Source organism: Rhinatrema bivittatum, chromosome 6 (genome assembly GCF_901001135.1).
Source record: "Rhinatrema bivittatum chromosome 6, aRhiBiv1.1, whole genome shotgun sequence".
NCBI classification, from domain to species: domain Eukaryota; kingdom Metazoa; phylum Chordata; class Amphibia; order Gymnophiona; family Rhinatrematidae; genus Rhinatrema; species Rhinatrema bivittatum.
Window position 1 is genome coordinate 103,602,212 of NC_042620.1, and position 22,222 is coordinate 103,624,433.

A 22,222-nucleotide genomic window follows, 5' to 3' on the forward strand; every position below is an offset into this window, starting at 1 on the left:
CCATAACTGTACACAGAATTCAAGGTTCAGTCTCACCATGGAGTGATATAGAGTCATTATGACATTTTCTGTTTTATTAACCATTCCCTTGCTAATAATTCCTAACATTCTGTTTGCTTTTTTGACTGCTACAGCACACTGAGCCGACGATTTTAAAGTATTATCCACTATGATGCCTAGATCTTTTTCCTGGGATGGTAGCACCTAATATGGAACCCAACATTGTGTAATTATAGCATGGGTTATTTTTCCCTATATGCATCACCTTGCACTTATCCACATTAAATTTCATCTGCCATTTGGATGCCCAATTTTCCAGTCTCACAAGGTCTTCCTGCAATTTATCATAATCTGCTTGTGATTTAACTACTCTGAACAATTTTGTGTCATCTGCAAATTTGATTATCTCACTCGTCGTATTTCTTTCCAGATCATTTATAAATATATTGAAAAGTAAGGGTCCCAATACAGATCCCTGAGGCACTCCACTGTCCACTCCCTTCCACTGAGAAAATTGCCCATTTAATCCTACTCTCTGTTTCCTGCCTTTTAGCCAGTTTGCAATCCACGAAAGGACATCGCCACCTATCCCATGACTTTTTACTTTTCCTAGAAGCCTCTCATGAGGAACTTTGTCAAACGCCTTCTGAAAATCCAAGTATATTATATCTACCGGTTCACCTTTCTCCACATGTTTATTAACTCCTTCAAAAAAGTGAAGCAGATTTGTGAGGCAAGACTTGCCCTGGGTAAAGCCATGCTGACTTTGTTCCATTAAACCATGTCTTTCTATATGTTCTGTGATTTGATGTTTAGAACACTTTCCACTATTTTTCCTGGCACTGAAGTCAGGCTAACTGGTCTGTAGTTTCCCGGATCGCCCCTGGAGCCCTTTTTAAATATTGAGGTTACATTTGCTATCCTCCAGTCTTCAGGTACAATGGATGATTTTAATGATAAGTTACAAATTTTTACTAATAGGTCTGAAATTTCATTTTTTAGTTCCTTCAGAACTCTGGGGTGTATACCATCCGGTCCAGGTGATTTACTACTCTTCAGTTTGTCAATCAGGCCTATCACATCTTCTAGGTTCACCGTGATTTGATTCAGTCCATCTGAATCATTACCCATGAAAACTTTCTCCATTACGGGTACCTCCCCAACATCCTCTTCAGTAAACACTGAAGCAAAGAAATCATTTAATCTTTCCACGATGGCCTTATCTTCTCTAAGTGCCCCTTTAACCCCTCGATCATCTAACGGTCCAACTAACTCCCTCACAGGCTTTCTGCTTCGGATATATTTAAAAAAGTTTTTACTGTGAGTTTTTGCCTCTACAGCCAACTTCTTTTCAAATTCTCTCTTAGCCTGTCTTATATTTAACTTGCCAACGTTTATGCTTTATCCTATTTTCTTCTGTTGGATCCTTCTTCCAATTTTTGAATGATGATCTTTTGGCTAAAATAGCTTCTTTCACCTCCCCTTTTAACCATGCCGGTAATCGTTTTGCCTTCTTTCCACCTTTCTTAATGTGTGGAATACATCTGGACTGTGCTTCTAGAATGGTATTTTTTAAAAATGGCCACGCCTCTTGGACATTTTTTACTTTTGTAGCTGCTCCTTTCAGTTTTTTTCTAACTATTTTTCTCATTTTATCAAAGTTTCCCTTTTGAAAGTTTAGCACAAGAGCCTTGGATTTGCACACTGTTCCTTTTCCAGTCATTAAATCAAATTTGATCATATTATGATCACTATTGCCAAGCGGCCCCACCACCTTTACCTCTCTCACCAAGTCCTGTGCTCCACTGAGAATTAGATCTAAAATTGCTCCCTCTCTCGTCGGTTCCTGAACCAATTGCTCCATAAAGCTATCATTTATTCCATTTACCCAGTCTATATTGGGGTAATTGAAGTCTCCCATTATTACTGCACTACCAATTTGGTTAGCTTCCCTAATTTCTCTTAGCATTTCACTGTCCGTCTCACCATCTTGACCAGGTGGACGGTAGTATACCCCTATCACTATAGTCTTCCCTGGCACACAAGGGATTTCTACCCATAAAGATTCAATTTTGTATTTAGTCTCATGCAGGATGTTTATCCTGTTGGACTCTATGCCATCCCAGACATAAAGCGCCACAACTCCGCCCGAGTGCTCCTCTCTGTCATTGCGATATAATTTGTACCCCGGTATAGCACTGTCCCATTGGTTATCCTCTTTCCACCATGTCTCTGAGATGCCAATTAAGTCTATGTCATCATTTACTGCTAAAAATTCTAATTCTCCCATCTTACTTCTTAGACTTCTGGCATTAGCATACAAACATTTCAAAGTTTGTTTTTTTGTTTGTATTTTCATTCTGCTTTTTAATTAATAGGGATAAGTTAGAATTTTTTAGCTCAGGTGAGTTTTTAGTTACAGGCACTTGGACTACTTTTCTAATTATTGGAACCTCACTGTCAGGATGCCCTAATTCTAATGCATCATTAGTATCCTTTAAAGATACCTCTATCCGAACCATGCGCTGCTGAGCGACTGTCGGCTTTCCCCTTTGTTCTAGTTTAAAAGCTGCTCTATCTCCTTTTTAAAGGTTAGCACCAGCAGTCTGGTTCCACCCTGGTTAAGGTGGAGCCCATCCCTTCGGAAGAGACCCCCTTCCCCAAAAGGTTCCCCAGTTCCTAACAAAACTGAATCCCTCTTCCTTGCACCATCGTCTCATCCACGCATTGAGACTCCGGAGCTCTGCCTGCCTCTGGTGACCTGCGCGTGGAACAGGGAGCATTTCAGAGAATGCTACCCTGGAGGTTCTGGATTTAAGCTTTCTACCTAAGAGCCTAAATTTGGCTTCCAGATCCTCCCTCCCACATTTTCCTATGTCGTTGGTGCCCACATGTACCACGACAGCCGGCTCCTCCCCAGCACTGTCTAAAATCCTATCTAGGTGACACGTGAGGTCCACCACCTTCGCACCAGGTAGGCCTGTTACCAGGCGATCCTCACGCCCACCAGCCACCCAGCTATCTACATTGCTAATAATCGAATCACCAACTATGTCGGCCGACCTAACCCTTCCCTCCTGGGCAGTAGGCCTTGGGGAGATATCCTCAGAGCGAAAGGATAATGCATCACCTGGAGAGCAGGTCCTTGTTACAGGATCCTTTCCTGCTACACCTGGTTGGTGCTCTCCCATCATGAGACCTTCTTCCTCCAACGCAGCACCAGGGCTGCCAGTCTGAAGTTGGGACTTGACTACTATGTCCCTGAAGGTCTCATCTATATACCTCTCTGTCTGCCTCAGTTCCTCCAGGTCTGCCACTCTAGCCTCCAGAGATCGGACTCGTTCTCTGAGAGCCAGGAGCTCTTTGCATCGCATGCACATGTACAACTTCTCACCGGTGGGTAAAAAATCATACATGTGACACTCGATGCAAAAGACTGGGAAGCCCCCCTCTTGCTGCTGGACTGCTGCCTTCATCTCTATTTTGATCAGTTCCTAGTTATGTTTTAGGTTGCTATGGTTAGTCAGCCTGAGTGACTCACTGCTCCCTTGATTAACAAATGTTGGTCCCTATTCAAACCCAATCACACTACCTCAACACCTTTGGAAGGTGAGTAACTGAGCTGAACTATTCAACTTTTTTACTTTGGTATACACTGCTCCTAGCTTATTTCTAGCTTTGACTACTTTTTGGGTTGGGTTTTTTTTTTGTGTGTGTTTTTTTTTTTTCCAATACAAGCACTCAGTTAGTATTAAATACAAACACTCAACTCTTTAAAAGTCTGGAGAACACTCAGTTCTGCAGACTTTAAAAAATACACACTACCTACAGCTACCTTATTGACTGACTAAAAATACAAACAGTCAGGGCTTAAGGAGACAAATAAATTATTCACTACTCTGATAGCTGGGCTTCACACTGGCTGGGGAACCCTCTTCACTAGAGATAAAGGAGGGACATTCTCTTTGGAAACCCAGTTTGGCTCATCATCTTTAAGGATTGCCTTTAAAGTAGAGGAAGGACTCTAAGCCATGGCAGAGGTATCTACCATAGCAGCAGCTGGCTCTGAGATGTTCTGCGCTGGTTGTGACAACTTCTTAACTGCACCTTGGACTATGGATGGCAGTAGCTATGCCTTCTTCCATGCCATAGTGCCAGCAGAGGGACACTGACCCCCAGTACAGACATGGCCCGTGACTGTGGACTGGCAAGTCTTGCTTTGAGCAGGGCAGACTACTGGTTAAGCCAGACAGACAGGCTTCTTGAAAAGACTGAGAAACTGCACAACTGTAGTATCAAGAAGAAAGCAGGTCTTCAGATCATCATCTTAACTTGGTTCTTATAAAGCTGAGGCCTTTATTTTTCACTTCATTAATCTCAAGTGTTTGTATCTCGTATTATTTTTTTATTTTTACTTTTTTAGATTTTTAGATTCCACTTTTCAGCGCTTCAAAGTGGATTACAGGCTAAGGAAGGCCAAGGTTGATCACAGTTGCCTATGTTAAAATCCTGCCACCTTGGAACTACAAGCCTCTGTTAGAACCTAATGATTTTAGATCGGTCATTCAGGCTCTCCTTTTTGCTAACATAGACTATTGTAATACCCTTTTATTAGGGTTACCACTCAATGCTATTAGACCTTTACAGATTCTACAGAATGCTGCGGCTCGTGTCTTAACAGGCACAAAGAAGAGTGATTATATAACTCCTATACTGATATCACTACATTGGCTGCCATTGACTTTTCGCATACAGTACAAATCCACATGCATAATTCATAATATAGTCTATGGTTCAAACATTGAATGGTTGAACAACAATATGCCTACACGTCCCGCAAAGGAATTTACGGTCAGCCAACAAAGGATTGTTAGCAGTACCTACAATCAAATCGGCTAAACACTGTCAAGTTCGTGAGCGAGCAATATCTATAGCAGGTCCAAAACTATGGAACACATTGCCTGAAGAAATTAGATTGCAAACTGATATTAAAAAATTTAAAGTAGAACTCAAAACATGGCTGTTTAAACGTGCTTATACGGAAACACAGTGACAGCAGAATCTGGTTTTTACACAGCACATTATTGTTTGTATTGTATTCTTATTTTATCCTTCTGCATTTTAATTAATTTTTAATGTTTATTTTTAGTATTTATAATTAATGCTTCATTTATATATTATCTGTTTATGTATTGATCATTACATTATTGTATTTCCATGCTTTAATTTATTGTTCACTGTTATGATGGTTTTACCAAGATAACGGTATAAAAATAAACAAACCTTAAACCTTAAACCAAATGTTTCATCTTGTAAAGCAGTCTATTTTATAGATAGAATTGCAAGCTAAAGACAAAAGTCTAAATGAGATAACAGAAAAACCTAAAGTTTTATAGTTCATATTCAATTCTTTCATATACTGTTACAAAAAAAAAATAAATTTTATATATATATATATGACATTTCACTTACCAATTTAAAAGTCAACGTTTTGAATGTCATGGGATCATCTACCATCTTCTGCAAGTTAGCTGCAACTGTAAAAATAAACAAATGCTCTAAAAAAAAATGGCACCCAAAGAAAAACAGGATTATATTAAATCATATTGGATCCTATTTTCCACTGCTATTATATTAGCTCTTCAACTGTAAACTCTCTAAGGCAGGAAACTCCCTTAGCTATGGTGTCCATATAACAAGTTAGTTATTTTATCCCTATGTTAATAAAACTCAAATTTAAACACATTGCTAGACTTACTGCCTAGTCAAAAATTGACCACCCAAGGCAGTGTACAGAATAGAAATTTGAGAAAGCAAATGTTGCTTACCTGTAACAGGTGTTCTCCCAGGACAGCAGGATGTTAGTCCTCACATATGGGTGACATCATCAGGATGGAGCCCAATCACGGAAAACGTCTATCAAAGTTTCTAGAACTTTGACTGGCCCCTACTGGGCATGCCCAGCATGGCACTAACCCTGCAGCCAGCAGGAGTCCCCCTTCAATTTTATTTGGTAGCTACAGGCAGTGCCGAAAAATAAAACAATAAAACGTTACGAACCCAATACCGCGGGGCCGCAGGCGGGTTTCGTGAGGACTACCATCCTGCTGTCCGGTGAGAACACCTGTTATAGGTAAGCAACATTTGCTTTCTCACAGGACAAGCAGGATGGTAGTCCTCACATATGGGTGAGTACAGAGCTGAGGATGTCCGAACATGCACCAAATGTACCCAACGGTGTGCAACAGGCACAACAACTGGGGTGGAATTTGGTAGAGGGCATCCTGAACCCCACTGGGCAGGCGGAAGGGTGTAGGTACGTCACGTTGGAAATAAGTTACGCAGGACAGACTGGCCAAAGATGGAATCTTGTCTTCCGGCTTTGTCCAAGCAATTGTGGGCTGCGAAAGTATGGAGAGACCTCCAGGTGGCAGCCCTGCAAATGTCAGGAAGCGGCACAGATCATAGGTGTGCTACTGAAGTCGCCATGGCCCTCACAGAGTGTGCTTTAACTCGGTCTTGAAAAGGAATGCCTGCTTGCTGATAGCAAAAAGATATGCAGTCTGCCAACCAGGAGGAGAGAGTCTGCTTACCCACAGGTTGCCCTAATTTGTTGGGATAGAAAGAGACGAACAACTGAGCGCTCTTCCTGTGGGCAGCTGTACGGTCTAGGAAGAACGCTAGAGCCCGTTTACAGTCAAGGGTATGCAGAGCCTGTTCCCCTGGATTGGAATGGGGCCTGGGAAAGAAGGTAGGTAGTATGATGGATTGATTAATGTGAAACTCTGAAACTATCTTAGGTAAAAACTTAGGGTGAGTGCGGAGTACCGCCCGGTCCTGCAGGAGTTTAGTGTAAGGCGGATAGGTAACTAGGGCCTGTAACTCACTAACTCTGTGAGCTGAAGTGATAGCCAAAAGGAAAATCACTTTCCATGTGAGATATTTTAGGTCACAGGAGTGAAGAGACTCGAATGGTGGTTTCATGAGCCGACCGAGAACCAGATTAAAGTCCCAAGAAGGGGCCAGAGGACGTAAAGGTGGCTTGATATGGGGCAAGCCCTTCAAAAAGCGTGTTACGAGGGGTTGTACCAATATAGGAACATCCCCAACACCTTTATGGGAGGCGGCTACCGCATTGACATGCATTCTGATGGAAGAGGTCTTTAGACCTGATTCCGACAAATGCCAGCGATAGTCCAAAAACCTTGGGAATGGACAGGAAAAGGGATCAAGGGACTGTGAGGTGCACCATGATGTGTACCTTTTCCATTTATAGGAATAATATTTTCTTGTGGAAGGCTTCCATGAAGCAATCAGGACACGAGAAACCGAATCTGAAAGTTAAGTGGTTGAAGGATTAACCTTTCAACATCCATGCTGTTAGAGACAAGGCCTGAAGATTGGGATGGCGTAGGCATCCTTTGTTTTGATTGATCAGATGCGGGTCCGTTCCCAAGGGAATGTGCCTGCGGATGGAGAGATCCTGAAGTATGGGAAACCATACTTGGCGTGGCCAGTGAGGTGCTATCAGAATCATGGTTCCCTTGTCCTGACGTAGCTTCACGAGAGTCTTCGAGAGAAGAGGAAGTGGAGGGAATGCATAGAGCAGACCGGTTGCCCATGAGAGGGAGAATGCATCTCTGGGCGGAGAGCGCTCGCTCCGAATGAGGGAGCAGAAATTGTCGACTTTGTGGTCTGAGAGGACGCAAAGAGGTCTGTTTGGGGGTATCCCCATTGTCAGAAAATTGAGGTCGCTACCGAGGGGTTGAGAGACCACTCGTGTGGTTGGAAGACGCGACTCAGTTTGTCCGCCAAGACATTGTCCACTCCCGGCAAGTAGGTGGCCCTGAGGTACATCGAGTGGGAGAGCGCTTCCGCCCAAATCTGCGCAGCTTCCTGACACAGAAGGAAGGAGCCTGTGCCTCCCTGCTTGTTGATGTACCACATGGCCACCTGGTTGTCCGTCTTAATCAGGATGACGTGATTTGATAGGCGTTCCTGAAAAGCCCTGAGAGCATATCGCATTGCTCGAAGTTCTAGGAAGTTTATTTGATGTTTGGCTTCCCCTGGAGACCAAGACCCTTGTGTCTGTAGATTGTCCACGTGGGCTCCCCACCCGAGGTTGGAAGCATCTGTGTTGAGAATGAGTTGAGGATCTGGCATTGAAAGGGCAGTCCCTGGAGGAGATTTTTCTGATCTTTCCACCAGGCGAGAGACACCCGGAGTGAGTCGGTGATGTGGACAATGGTCGACAGAGGCTGAACAGCTTGAATGCATGAGTCTCATGGTCAAACGGGCCATTGGTGTGACATGGACTGAGGACGCCATGAGACCCAGAAGGACGAGGAATTGGTGAGCCATTGCTGTATGTTGAGATTGCAACTGGTGAGCGAGAGACACAAGTGTTAGCACTCGTTGTTGAGGTAGAAAGGCTTTTGCCTGCAAGGTGTCCAAGTCTGCCCCAATGAACGACAAGGTTTGAGATGGGATTAAATAGGATTTTCCATAATTGATGAGAAATCCTAGCGAAATTAGAGTGTGTAAAGTGAAATCGAGGGACGACCGAGTGGCTTGCTGGGTTGGAGCCCTGATTAACCAGTCGTCCAGATAGGGGTAGACGTGAACACCTTGTTTCCTGAGGAAAGCTGCGACAACTACGAGGCATTTGGTAAAGACTCGTGGTGCAGACGCTAGGCTGAACGGAAGCACTCTGTATTGATAATGCTTGGGGCCTACTAAAAACCTGAGGTATTTGCGATGAGTAGGAGTTATCGCAATGTGTGTGTATGCATCCTGGAGGTCCAGAGAGCAGAGCCAGTCTCCTCTTTGTAGAAGAGGTAGAAGCGACCCCAAGGTTACCATCTTGAACTTTTCCCACTGGAGGTACTTGTTGAGAGCACGTAGGTCCAGAATTGGATGAACTCCCCTGGATTTTTTGGGGATCAGAAAGTACCGGGAATAGAACCCTAGGCTTTGCTGCGAGAGTGGGACCGGTTCTATTGCTTTTAACTGGAGAAGGAGGGAAACCTCCTGATCCAGAATGATAGAGTGGTCGGATGTCTCCCACGTCCACAGAGGTGGTGAGTCTGGTGGCAGAGCGAGAAAGTTCAGGTGGTAACCCTGAGCAATGATTGAAGACAGAACTCCTTATTATTTCCTCTAAACTACCCCTTCCTTCTCCTCCCCTATCTTACTCTTCCACCACCTTCCACCCCCACATTCGCAACCTTGGTGTTCTTCTTGATAATCAACTCTCCTTCAAACCCTACATCAAAGCTATCTTAAGTGACTGCTATTTTAAATTACAAACTATCAAAAAACTCAGGCCCCTCCTGCACTTCTCTGACTTTCGAACAGTACTTCAATCTATCATCTTTTCCAAAATCGATTACTGTAATGCTCTCCTCCTCGGCCTCCCCTCCAACCACACCAAACCTTTACAACTCCTACAGAATGCTGCTGCACGTATCCTTACTAACACTAGAAAAAGAGATCACATCACGCCTACCCTCATAGAACTCCACTGGCTACCTATCCAATCACGTATCCTTTTCAAAACACTATCCCTCATCCACAAAAGTATCTCTAATGAAAAATTCAATTGGCTCTGCCCCCCCCTTCTTCCTCGCTCTTCCACTAGATCTACACGTCCTGCCCTCCAAGGAACACTCCGCTCCCCCTCCATCAAACCCTACAAACTAAACTATACTATGAATAGAGCATTCTCCCTCGCTGCCCCCACTCTTTGGAACTCCCTCCCGCCTGATCCACATCCACCCCAAAATTCAAAAAGAAATTAAACACATTGCTTTTTCAACAAGCCTACTTCCCCTCTACACCCTCCACCTGACGTACGAAAATCTTTTGTCTATATGACTGTTGATGCTATTGTACATATTGACTGTTGACGCTATTGTCGCTATTGTAAATATACTGTACATTACTTTTATTAATATTGTTTAACGTCCATTGTAATATCTGTTACTATACTTTACTGTTTATTTTTAGTTTCTGTTCCATGTAAAGGCATCGCCTACTAGTTCTGAGTTAAATGTACACCGATACGATGTGCAAACGGCTATCGGTATATAAAAAATGTTAAATAACTAAATAAAATAGCACCCATTGGTCGGTTGTGATTGATTGCCACATGTTGTGAAAGTGGCATAATCGACCTTATACTAGTATGCTTGGCAGAGGAATAAGGCTGCTGCTTTCCAAGTGGAAGTCAAAAACCTGAAGCAGGCCCCGGCTGGGGAACTGCTTGTGATTTTTGCTTTCGGGCTTGGCGAGGCTGAGGCTTTTGATAACTTCTCGTAGTTCGGGACCTTGCTGGTGGAGGATAGGCCTTCCTCGGACGGTAGAACGACTTCTTAGAGTCCTTCCTGAAGGGCTGTCTTAAGGAGAAGTCGGAAGGTTTTGATGAAAGCTGTTTAAGGGTCTCATGATGGTCCTTTAATTCAGCCACCATTCGCTGGATCTGTTCACCGAATACATTGTCTCCTACACATGGTAGGTCAGATAGCCGGTCTTGTACTTCTGGGCGAAGGTCAGAAGATTTGAGCCAGGCCCATCGTCTTGCCGAAATAGCAGCTGCAGACACTCTAGTAGAGGTGTTGAAGATATTATAAGATGTCCTAATCTCATGTTTTCCTGCCTCAAAACCCTTGTTTACAAGGTTTTGAAGCTGGTCTTGGAATTGTTCAGGCAGGGTTTCAGAGAAGTCCTGTATCTGCTTGAAGATGACCCTATTATATTGGGTCATATAAAGTTGGTAAGCTGCAATTCGGGAGATGAGCATGGCCCCTTGGAACACTCATTTACTAATATTGTCTAGGATCTTCTGTTCCTTAACAGGTGGGGTAGAAGAGTGAGGCTTCGACCTCTTTGCCTTCTTTTGAGCCGACTACCACAACTGAGTGGTGGTCGAGCTGAGATTTTTGAAAGCCAGGGGCTGACTGCACTAAATAGGTAGTGTCAGCCTTTCTGTGTACTGGAGCAATGGATCCAGGGTTCTCCCAGTTCTTTTTGAGGAGGTCAAGAAGAACTTGATGAATGGGAATAGAAGTGATCACTTTGGGGCATCCAGGAATTGGAGCAACTCCATCATCTGGTGCCTATCATCCTGTTCCGTTTGAAGTTGAAAAGGGACCAACTCAGACATTTCCTTCACAAAATTAATGAAAGAAAGGTCCTCTGGAGGAGAACGCTTTCTACTTTTAGTAGGAGAAGGAGGTGAAGGTAATCATTGGTGTCTGTGGAAGTATCATCACCCCAGGTGTCATAAGGATCAGCAGATGGACCTGTAGGATGAGAAGGGGGTTGGATACCTGAAGGCCCCGGTTGAGGCTCCGAGAAAATCGGAGGAACCACCGGGGGCACCAAAGATGGCGCAGAAGGCATCAGTGCCGGAATAGACGGCACCGATGGACGTATCGGCACCGATGGACATATCGGTGGCGAGGGACGAATTGGCATCGATGGCTGAGGCAGAACTCCTGATGGAGGAATGCGGAACGGTGTTTCTCCTCCCGATGAAGTTGTCAACAGGGAGGGCACCAGAGCCATCGGAGACCCAGGAACCACCGGTGGAAGGGCGGACATGAGCGCCTCCATCCAGGATAGCAGCGGTGCCAACGCTGCTGCAATCGGGTCCGGTGACTGGTTCCACTCTCGGTGTCGGTGCCGGAGGAACCTGGAGCCGTTGCATCGCTTTGTCGATGGCTGCCTGAACCAACCGGTCCAGTTCTTCTCGGAGACCTGGAGCAAGCAGCCCCGGCTCCAGAACAGAAGAGGGAGGCAGAGGCACAGTCAGAGGGACCACCTTTACCGGCGGAATCGCGACTCCCATACCCCGATCGGGTGAGGGTGGCCACGGTGACCCAGTCGCAGGAATGGTCGGTGCCTTTCCTGGACGGGGCTTCTTCGATGGTGGCGAGGTCTATGATTTTGCTCCCTCGATGGTCCAAGTCCTACGATGTCGATGTTTCTCCCTGCGATCCCCTCGTTCCTGAGAGGGAGTAGCGGGCATCGATGGCCGTGAAGACGTCGATGGTGGACAGTCACCGGACGGTGGACGGTGCCGGTTCCGATGACGTCGATGCGATGGACTGCGTCGGGGTCTGAGCACAAAAGAGGAGTTCCATCTTCTCCATTCTGGCTTTGCGACCTTTTGGTGTCATGAGGGCACATTTGGTGCAAGTCAGGACATCATGCTCATGGCCTAAATACATTACACAGATTCCATGAGGGTCTGTGATAGACATGGTGCGAGTACAGTCCGGGCACCGACGGAACCCCGATGCCATGGCCACAGAAAAAATCGAGCCCCAGTACGGACGACGGCCAGTAGGCTGCGAGGGCCAAACCTGACGGCAATCGACGGAAAACTGTCAAAAAACTTACCGGAGTACTGCGGCCTGAGAAAAGTTAGAGGAGGGACCCCTGTGGGGCAATTTAAGTTTAATTAATTCCGTAAAGAAAATTCCTGTCAGGAATCTCTTCAGAGCTCCTAAACCGTGAGGCTACTGCTGCGCGGAAAAAAGAAGACTGAAGGGGGACCCCTGCTGGCTGCAGGGTTAGTGCCATGCTGGGCATGCCCAGTAGAGGCCAGTTAAAGTTCTAGAAACTTTGATAGAAGTTTTCCGTGATTGGGCTCCATCCTGATGATGTCGCCTATATGTGAGGACTACCATCCTGCTTGTCCTGTGAGAATATGTATCATAGCACTGTAAAAGGTCAATTCCCAAATTTAGCTTCATGAAATGGCAAGTTAACTATTGACCCATTTTGCTTACAGCCTTCTTTTTTCTTAATTGCACAATACAATTACATTACATGGAAAAAAGAAGGTAAAATTAGGTTACTTGACTGCTAAATTTTCTTTCCTGGAGTCCTACCAGACAAGTTCAGACATGACCTTTTCTTCCCTAACAGCAAATTGAGGCAGAGAATGAAAGCTTTGCTGGAAACAGCCTTACAAGGAACTGTGCCACCTGCAGGCATTCAGTATTAATTTCCCAAAGCAAACCCACCCCACATGCAAGGATGAAAAACCAACCAATGAAAAAAACCCCAAAGATTTGCCGTATGTTATTTTTCCGATTATGAATCCCCCTATTGAAAGGGGCTCTAAAACTCAGATAGCACTGAACAATACACTGGAAATTATACACGGACAAGCAGGACCATGGGTGGGATTCTGGACTGGTCTGGTCGGACTCTAGAAAAGAAAATTGGCTGGTAAGAAACCTAATTTTACCTTCCTTTATCGCCATATCAGACCAGTCCAGATGCATGGGATGTACCCAAGCCATCCCTAAACTGGGAGGGAGTCTGCAAGTTCTGCTCTCAAGACACTCATACCAAAAAAGTGGCATCCCGAGCCTGTACATTTGGACAATAATGTCTGGTAAACGAATGCAACGAGGACCACATAGCGGCCATACAAATCTTGTGGCGATACAAACTGACATTCTTCTGACGACATCACCTGGGCCCTAAGTGGTACCTTCAAACCTTTGCAAATGTAGGCAGATGCGATGACTTCCTTAATCCACCATGCAACTGTAGCATATGAGGTCATCTGACCTCTTTTATGCCCACTATACAGCACAAACAAAATGTCCAGACAGGTGACAAGTGACAGTCACCTTCAATTACCGTAATAGTGTTCTACGCACATCTAACACATGGAGTTCCTCCAAACTATTTCCAGACCTCCTGAATACCAGTAATTCTACTGACTTCTGCAAATTAAATATTGAAAACACCTTCAAGCAAGAAAGAAAGAACTGTATGAATGGAAAACGACCTCAGATGTAATCCTCAAAAATGGATCTCTGCAGGATAAGACTTGAAACTCTGAAACACGCTTCACCAAACTGCTACAAGAAATGTCACTTTCAACACCAAATCTTTCAGTTAGGCCCTCTTGAGGGGCTCAGCTGGAGCCTTCCTAATGCCTTCAAAATCAGATTTAGATTCCAAGAGGATATCAAGCCCCTAATCAGAGGACGCAACTTCTTGATCCCTCAGAGAAAAAGAGCCATATCTGATTGAGACACCAAGGGACTACTACCTCAACGTTATCTCGGTAACATGCCAAAGCTGACACATGCACTTTGAGAGAATTCAGTGCAAGGCCCCTTTCCACAACCTTTTGCAGAAAAGAATGTCCAAAATCAAAGTCTGTAACAGAAATAGCCCCGTTTCCTTACACCAAATCTCAAAGACCTTCCAGATCATACATAGGCAAAGGAGCTTGAAGCAATGTAGCAATCACCTCCTCTGAGTAATCTTTCCCTCTCAACCTTCTCCTCTCAAAAGCCAGGCTGTGAAACAAAGCAAATCTGCTGCTCGCATATCACTGGTCCCTGAAACACTTGTTGCACATGATCGAACCTCCTATGTCCCCTCTCTGAGCCATATGAGGTCCACAAACCACAGACTCCTGAGCCATTCTCGAGCTATAAGTATTACTAACACTCGTGGTCTATGAATCCTCCCAATCACCCTGCCTACTAATGGCCAAGGTGGAAACATGTAAAGCAGAACCCCTTGAGGCTATGACTGTGTCAGCACATCGAGCCTTGCCGATTCAGATTTCCTTTTTCTGCTAAAAAGCTGCGGACACTTGGCATTCTGAGCCATCATCATCAAATCCATCTGTGGAAAACCCCATCTGGCCGAAGCAGGGCAAACGCTTCCTCTGTCAGCTCCTATTCTCCAGGGTCCAAGATAGGATGGAGGCGGTCCAGAGAAGGGCAACAAAAATGGTAGGGGGTCTCCAAATGACTTATGAGGAGAGGTTGAAGTACCCTATTTACTGCTGGACACCCGGATTTAAACTGTCATTTCTGCATCACAAACGCTGTTTCTCCTGCGTTCAGTGGCTGGAAGACCCGCCCCCTTCATGACATCATCGGGGAGCGACCTACCCACTTAAAACCGCAGCGACCTCCTGGCGTCGTGCGACGAAGGAGCGCGAGAAAGGGGCTTGCCCCTTTGTTTCGCCCCTTCGTTTTTGCACCGAGACTTATCTAACTACAAATTCTCCTTATCGTTCAAAGACTACTTCGACATCATCATGTCTATTCCAACAGTCACTGGCAACGGAAACTATGGACCCATACCAGCTACAAGAAAATCTTTTAAGACTCTTAACCTAGGTAACTCTATATTCTGTACTAGAAACTCCTTAGTCACTGTATTATCAACCTTGTTTACCATGTCTGTTATAACTTACTCATTTATGTTGTGTAATGCACAATCCGTGCGCAAAAAAATCCCAATACTGTCAGATCTAATACTGAAAAATAACCCTGACTTTTTTTTAATAACGGAATCATGGCTTTCAGAAACCGATACTGTACTCTTAAACTCGCTATGTCCATCAGGTTACTCAGCTTTCTCAGAACCTAGATTGTATAGAAGAGGTGGTGGTATTTTAGCCATTATTAAATCCTCACTCTCACCTACAAAAAAACAGCTCACTGTCTCAGGTCGCCATGAAGTACTACTCATAACAACTTTTTTCTTAAACATCTGTATTATTTACTCTCCACCAGGATGTTTACAATCTGATTTATCAAGTTTCATTGAGCTTATAGCCTCTCTTCCAGTCGACTTAAGCAAAACCATTATAGTAGGCGATTTTAATTTACATATTACACGCCCTTCACTCATACGAAATGCTTTTCTGGACGCCATGTCAGGCCTGGGCTGGGAACAACTTATCCAATCCTCTACACATACAAAAGGTCAAACCTTAGACCTGGTTTTTATCAATTCCAGTTTTTTCTCAAATATCCCGGAAAAAACCAAGATTACTGCAATACCATGGTCAGACCATTATTTAATCAATTTTTCCCTTAATATCACTCATACAAAAACATTAAACAAAAAGGATTCACAATCCATAGTCAAACGAAAGTTCACTACCATAGACACCTTCCTCGATACAGTAGTACCCAATTTACCAACTACACTTGCTCCTAACATTCAGGAAACCATTGATAAATGGAATTCTGCTATTTCTTCTTCATTAAACTCAATTGCTCCTTTAAAAACAATAAAAATACAAGCAAACAAAAAAACCAAAACAAATGCTCCCTGGTATACAAAAGCTTTGCATTCATTAAAAACTTCACTTAGAAAACTAGAACGCAAATGGAGGAAGAATAAAACCCCTGAAACAAAAAATGCATATTATTCCTTACTACGTCAATATAATAAAAACATTAATTTAGCAAAAAAATCTTACAATGCAAATCAAATTGCCAAAGCTAATGGAAACCCTAACATACTATTCAATATAGTAAAAACTCTAACAACCACCGAAAAAGAATGTTCTACCTTTTTTGACACGGCTCTATGTAATAAAATTGCTAATCATTTCAAATCAAAAGTCACAGACATTTCAAATCAACTCTCCAAGCTACCATTTCCCTCCTACAATAACCTTGAATCTACTTATACATGGTCCGAATTTACACCAGTTTCTGAAAACACTATTCAAACCATTATCAGAAAACAAAACCCCTCTAACTCACCCGACAATCCGTGTTCTGGTACCTTTTTCAAAGCCTTAGGTCCTCACGCTAGCAATTTTTTAGCACTATTAGTAAATCAATCTCTAGAAAATGGTTTCTTTCCATCTTCCCTCAAAAAAACCTCCATACTCCCAATTTTAAAAAATAAATCAAAGGATGACTTTGATCTTAACAATTTCAGACCCATTGCTACATTAACATCCCTAGCTAAGCTGATTGAATCAGTAGTGTTATCTCAATTATCAAATTATCTGTCAGAAAATGACATACTACACACAAACCAACATGGATTTCGCAAGGGTCACTCCACTGAAACTCTTCTGTTGACTTCATTTGACACTATATTTCGGGCTTTTGATTCTTACACAGATCACATCATTGTTTTCTTAGATATTTCCGCGGCTTTTGATACTGTTGATCACCAAATTCTCATCTCCATTCTCAAATCTATAGGTATTTCGGGTGCTGTATTACAATGGTTTATTCATTTTTGTCTGATCGCATTCAACAAGTGAATATAAACAATCATTCTTCTGAACCATACTCTATTGCATCGGGTGTTCCACAAGGTTCTTCTCTATCCCCTATTCTCTTCAACATCTATCTACTACCTCTTTGCCGCATCTTAGCCTCACTAAACATACAATTCAAAATCTACGCCGATGACATACAGTTTATGGTACCATACAACACCTCTTGGACTCACACATTATCCTTAGTATCTTTATACCTCACGACTATTGACACATGGCTCTCTCACAATAGACTAAAACTAAATAAAAAAAAAAACAGAAATAGTCCACCTCTCATCAATTACAGATTCATCCATAGGTCCCCCCCCTCAATTAGTATTTAACGGTATCACTATCCCCATCTCCAAATCTGCAAAAATTTAGGTATAACCATTAATTCAGATCTTTCATTAAAACAACACATATCCATAATTACCAGAAATTCATTTTATAAGCTTCAACTCTTGAAACGGCTTCGTCCTCTACTTTTCTTTCACGATTTTCGGACTATACTTCAATCACTCATCTTTTCTGGGCTTGACTACTGTAATTCTCTTTATATAGGTCTCCCAGATAACACACTTCACTCACTTCAACTGATCCAAAACGCAGCAGCACGTATCTTAACAAACTCTTCCATAAAAAATCACATCACTCCGATACTTCAATCATTACATTGGTTACCAATTAAATACAGAATACAGTTCAAGATCCTGTCCATTATACACTCTCTCATCTACACTCCTAATTCAATTACCTTATGTTCCATTCTCCGGATTTACAAACCCACCAGACATCTAAGATCACTGGATAAAAACCTCTTAGACATCCCATCACCACGACAGGCCCGTCTTGACATCACCAGAAAAAGATCATTCTCTGTCATTGGACCAATCTTATGGAACTCATTACCAGACTCTTTAAGATCCATATCCAACTCCAAACACTTCAAAAAATCCCTAAAAACACATTTATTTCAATCTGCTTTCCATATATCACACACTAAATAACATAACTTTCTCCATCACACAGGGCACAACATTATTATATATTGATTTATTTTTTATGTAAACTATTCATTGTTTTAGATTTTTATTATATATTTTTGAAATTTTGAGCTTTTATAATTTGATAATCTTTATGTTCTTTTAAATTTAAATCTTTATTTACATTTGTTTTTTATTTAGTTATGTAAACCGTTTTGATTAAACACTGTTTGTAAAGACGGTATACAAACACTTTTAAATAAAATAAATAAATACCCTGGAGGACAGAAAGTGCAGGGGAGATATGATACAGACCTTCAGATACCTGAAAGGTTCTAATGTTGCACAATTGACAAACCTTTTCCATTGGAAAGAAATCAGTAGAACTAGGGATCACGAAATGAAACTCCAGGGAGGACAACTCAGAACCAACGTGGGGAAATATTTCTTCATGAAGAGGATGGTGGATGCCTGGAATGCCCTTCCAGAAGAGGTGGTAAAGACAAAAATGGTGAAAGATTTCCAAGGGGCATGGGATAAATACTGTAGATCTCTAAAGGCTAGAGGATGGAAATGAAGAAAAGAGTGCATCGAGGTAACTTGCTGGTGTGGCGGTTACTACCCTTAACCAATAAGCCTTCATACTGTTGATGCAACTCCATTATTGCTCTCTGCTTTAACAGCAGGAGGAAAAGGGGAATTAGATTCAGACAGCAACCAACAAGATTTGTTTGTGGTCCTTTGAAGCCTGTTCTTGGTTTGTAATGTTGCTTTGTGTTTTACTCATTATGGATGTTTTTACTGTACCCTGCCCTGATGTATTATATATATATATTTATTTATTTATTTTTGACTTTTATATACTGATATTCCTGTACAAAACTACAAATCACACCGGTTTACAGAGAACAAAACTTTGCGTAAGAGAGTTACATGAAACAAAGTGAGAGACAAGAAACTGCTTAAGGAACCAAGGCTAAGAACTTGCCCGGTGCCAAACCAAAACCAAGGCTAAGAGCTTGCCCGGTGCAAACAATAACAAAAAGGCAATATTCAACATAGTTAAATATATAAATAGTCCTTTCGAACGGGAAGTGATAAATACTTAATAAATCTGAAATTAACAAGTTTCAGAATTAACAAGATATTAGATAACAAGGTATGCATCTTAAGGCGGAATTAGACAGGGTATGGAGTCTTGCCTATGGAGTCTAGGGTGCATCATGATCTATAGGAGATAAAAGTTTGAGCATTGGAATTGGATCAAAGGACCTCGAAAATGAGGGACAACTATAAAGACCTGGTGCCGTGCGTTGGTCAAAATAGTCAAGGTATGAGCATAAGTCATCAATTCTGGGAAAATGGGCAGGAGTCCTTATTCTGGGAATGCAAGTTTGTAGAGCCATGTTTTGAGTTTTTTCTTAAATGATAGAGGACATGGATCTTGTCGGAGGTCAGGAAGGAGTGCATTCCATTGAGAAGGGCCTGCTATGGAAAGAGCTCTTTTCCTGAAGGAGGTTTTTGCTGGGGGGACGGATAAAATGCCTTGATAGGCTCCTCTAATTGGTCTAATGGAGTTATGAAAATGTGGCTGGATGGTAAGCTCGATAGGCGAGAGGTTGTGTAAGGCTTTGTGGATTATAGACAGGACTTTATAGAGAATTCTGTATTTGATCGGAAGCCAGTGGAGGTTATAAAGGATGGGGGAGATGTGATCTCTTTTTTTTTTGTGTCCGTCAGAATCCTGGTGGCTGAATTCTGCAACATCTGTAGAGGTTTGATAGTATTTGCAGGAAGGCAGAGGAGCAGAGAGTTGCAGTAGTCGATTTTTGAGAAGAGTATAGATTGTAGTACCAGGCGGAAGTCGTGAAAATGTAAAAGGGGTTTCAGTTTTTTTTAGGACTTGCAATTTGAAAAAGCATTCCTTGGTGGTGGTGTTGACAAATTTTTTGAGGTTAAGTTGGTTATCCAAAAGAACACCAAGATCTCTTACGTGTGGCGAGTGATTAAGGTTAGAGGGAGGCGATGGTATTGGAGCATTGAGAAGAGGATTGTTGTCGTCTTGGGAGATTATAAGGATTTCCGTCTTATTGGTGTTGAGAACTAGATTGAGACTGGATAGAAGCGTGTTAATTGAATGTAGGCAGCTATTCCAGAAGCTTAGGGTTTTATGTAGAGATTCCGTAATCGGTATTAGAATTTGTATATCGTCCGTATAGAGATAATGAGTGAGCTTTAGCTTAGAGAGTAGGTGGCAGAGAGGTAGAAGGTAGATTTTGAAGAGGGTTGGTGAAAGTGAAGATCCTTGCGGGATTCCAAAGTTGGAGCTGACCGGGTGAGATTCTTTATTGTTAATTTTGACCTTGAAAGCTCTGTTGCAAAGGAAGGATTTGAACCAGCTGAGCGCCGTACCAGAGATGCCTATTTCTGCAAGGCGGTCTAGGAGAATTGTGCGGTTGACAGTGTCGAAAGCCGCGGACAGATCTAGCAGAGCCAGTAGATATGGTTGTCTTTTATCCATGTTCATGATGATAGAGTCTGTGAGGGAGATAAGGAGGGATTCTGTGTTAAGAGATTTACGGAATCCAAACTGAGAAGGAGCTAGAATATTGTGTTCCTCCAAGTATTCCGAGTTGTTTATTGACAATTTTCTCCATAAGTTTGGCAATGAGGGGTAAGTTGGCGATAGGACGGAAATTTGCAGGGTCATCAGTTGGCAGGTTGGGTTTTTTTTAGAAGGGGTTTTAAGGTGGCCATTTTTAAGTTGTCTGGAACTAGTCCTTGGGTTAGAGAGCAGTTGATAATTTCAGCGATAGGTTTAGCAATGATGTTCGGGATTGCGATGAGAAGGTTTGAAGGAATGATGTCCAAGGGGTGGGAGGAGGGTTTGAGTTTCTTGAGGATGTTTTCTATTTCTTGAGTTTCTTGAGGATGTTTTGAAACATGACTGATTTATTTTGTTTTGAATGAGAATGATTTTATGTTTTTTAACTATTGTTTTATTGTAAAAGCACCATGATTGTTAATTCAGAATGACAGTATATAAATAAATATGAAATATATATATATAAAAATACAGATCTGTTTCCTTCCCCCTTTGAGTACTCAAGGTAAAGACAATTTTTGAAAGTTGCGTACCTCACTGCTTCCTCCCCAACCTATCTTTATTAGCATTCCTTACTTTATTTATTTTTTACTATCCATGAGTATGTTGGCTGCCCTGGCTAACAGGCCACACCCAGTGTTATTTTTGCACTGCTTGATTTATAATAAGAAAATGGCAAGTTTATATTATACTTCACTACTGTACTTTTCCCATTTAATGTTCTGGTTAATTACTGTTTTATGATGGCATGATAATTTTATTTGGTTAGTTGTGTAACAAGTGAGAAGTTGTTTGGAAAGGACACAGATATGTGATATCTCATCCCCCATTCAGGCTACAAACCTGAAGATAAATCATATTAGCAAATAGAATTTCTCACGTGATACTCCCCATGGGGTAATTCATAGTCTGGACCAAGATGGGGCCACATACATATTCATTTGAATTACCCTAAAAATGAGATGTTTGTAGCCTCCAAGGACCATAATTGCAAACTCTTCACTAAAGGGTTTCTCCCATTCTGTGTCTTAGAAAAATGCTCAATGCTTGAGGCCCAGAGTGATGTTTAGGTACATCCACCATCATGCACTTAGGTTTATAGTTGAAAGAGCTGCCAACTAGAAATTCATATAGTTTTTTTTTCCATCTACCTAGTTTTTTGTGAATAAGATACCAAGGAAGAGCTGGATGTTTATATGCTGTCTGAACCTAGATTTCAGAAATTTAAACAGAGATACTCTGTGCTGTCTGCAGTTCAGGAATATAAGAAATTCAATGTACTTCACCATCAACTGATAGCATAACTGTGATGCCCTTGGAGCGGTCTATGGCTGGGGTAGGCCGCAGAACAGACCAGGCTGGAGAATGGTCTGCTTTTCATCAGTTTATTTTCAAAAGTACATAACAGAAGAGGAGCAAAATGGCTGCTTACCTCAGCAGACTGACAAGCAACGAAAATGTACAGAACACACACAGCATTGGATTACAGCGTCCTTCTTCTCCTTGGAGGCCTCTCTAACTCTCTCAGGGCCTCACCTTTGTATCCCTTACCTCAGGGAAATGCCG

The 22,222-nt window shown here is 42.5% G+C and overlaps 1 protein-coding gene across 1 annotated transcript in view; it reads right to left on the bottom strand.

Moving 5' to 3' along the window:
- Positions 1–22,222, bottom strand: part of STK39 (serine/threonine kinase 39) — a 484,232-nt gene that overhangs the window by 12,315 nt on the left and 449,695 nt on the right. Inside the window, exon 17 of the mRNA XM_029605673.1 lies at positions 5,473–5,537. Within this exon, the coding sequence (XP_029461533.1) occupies positions 5,473–5,537 (65 nt within the window). The remainder of the gene's footprint in view (positions 1–5,472; positions 5,538–22,222) is intronic.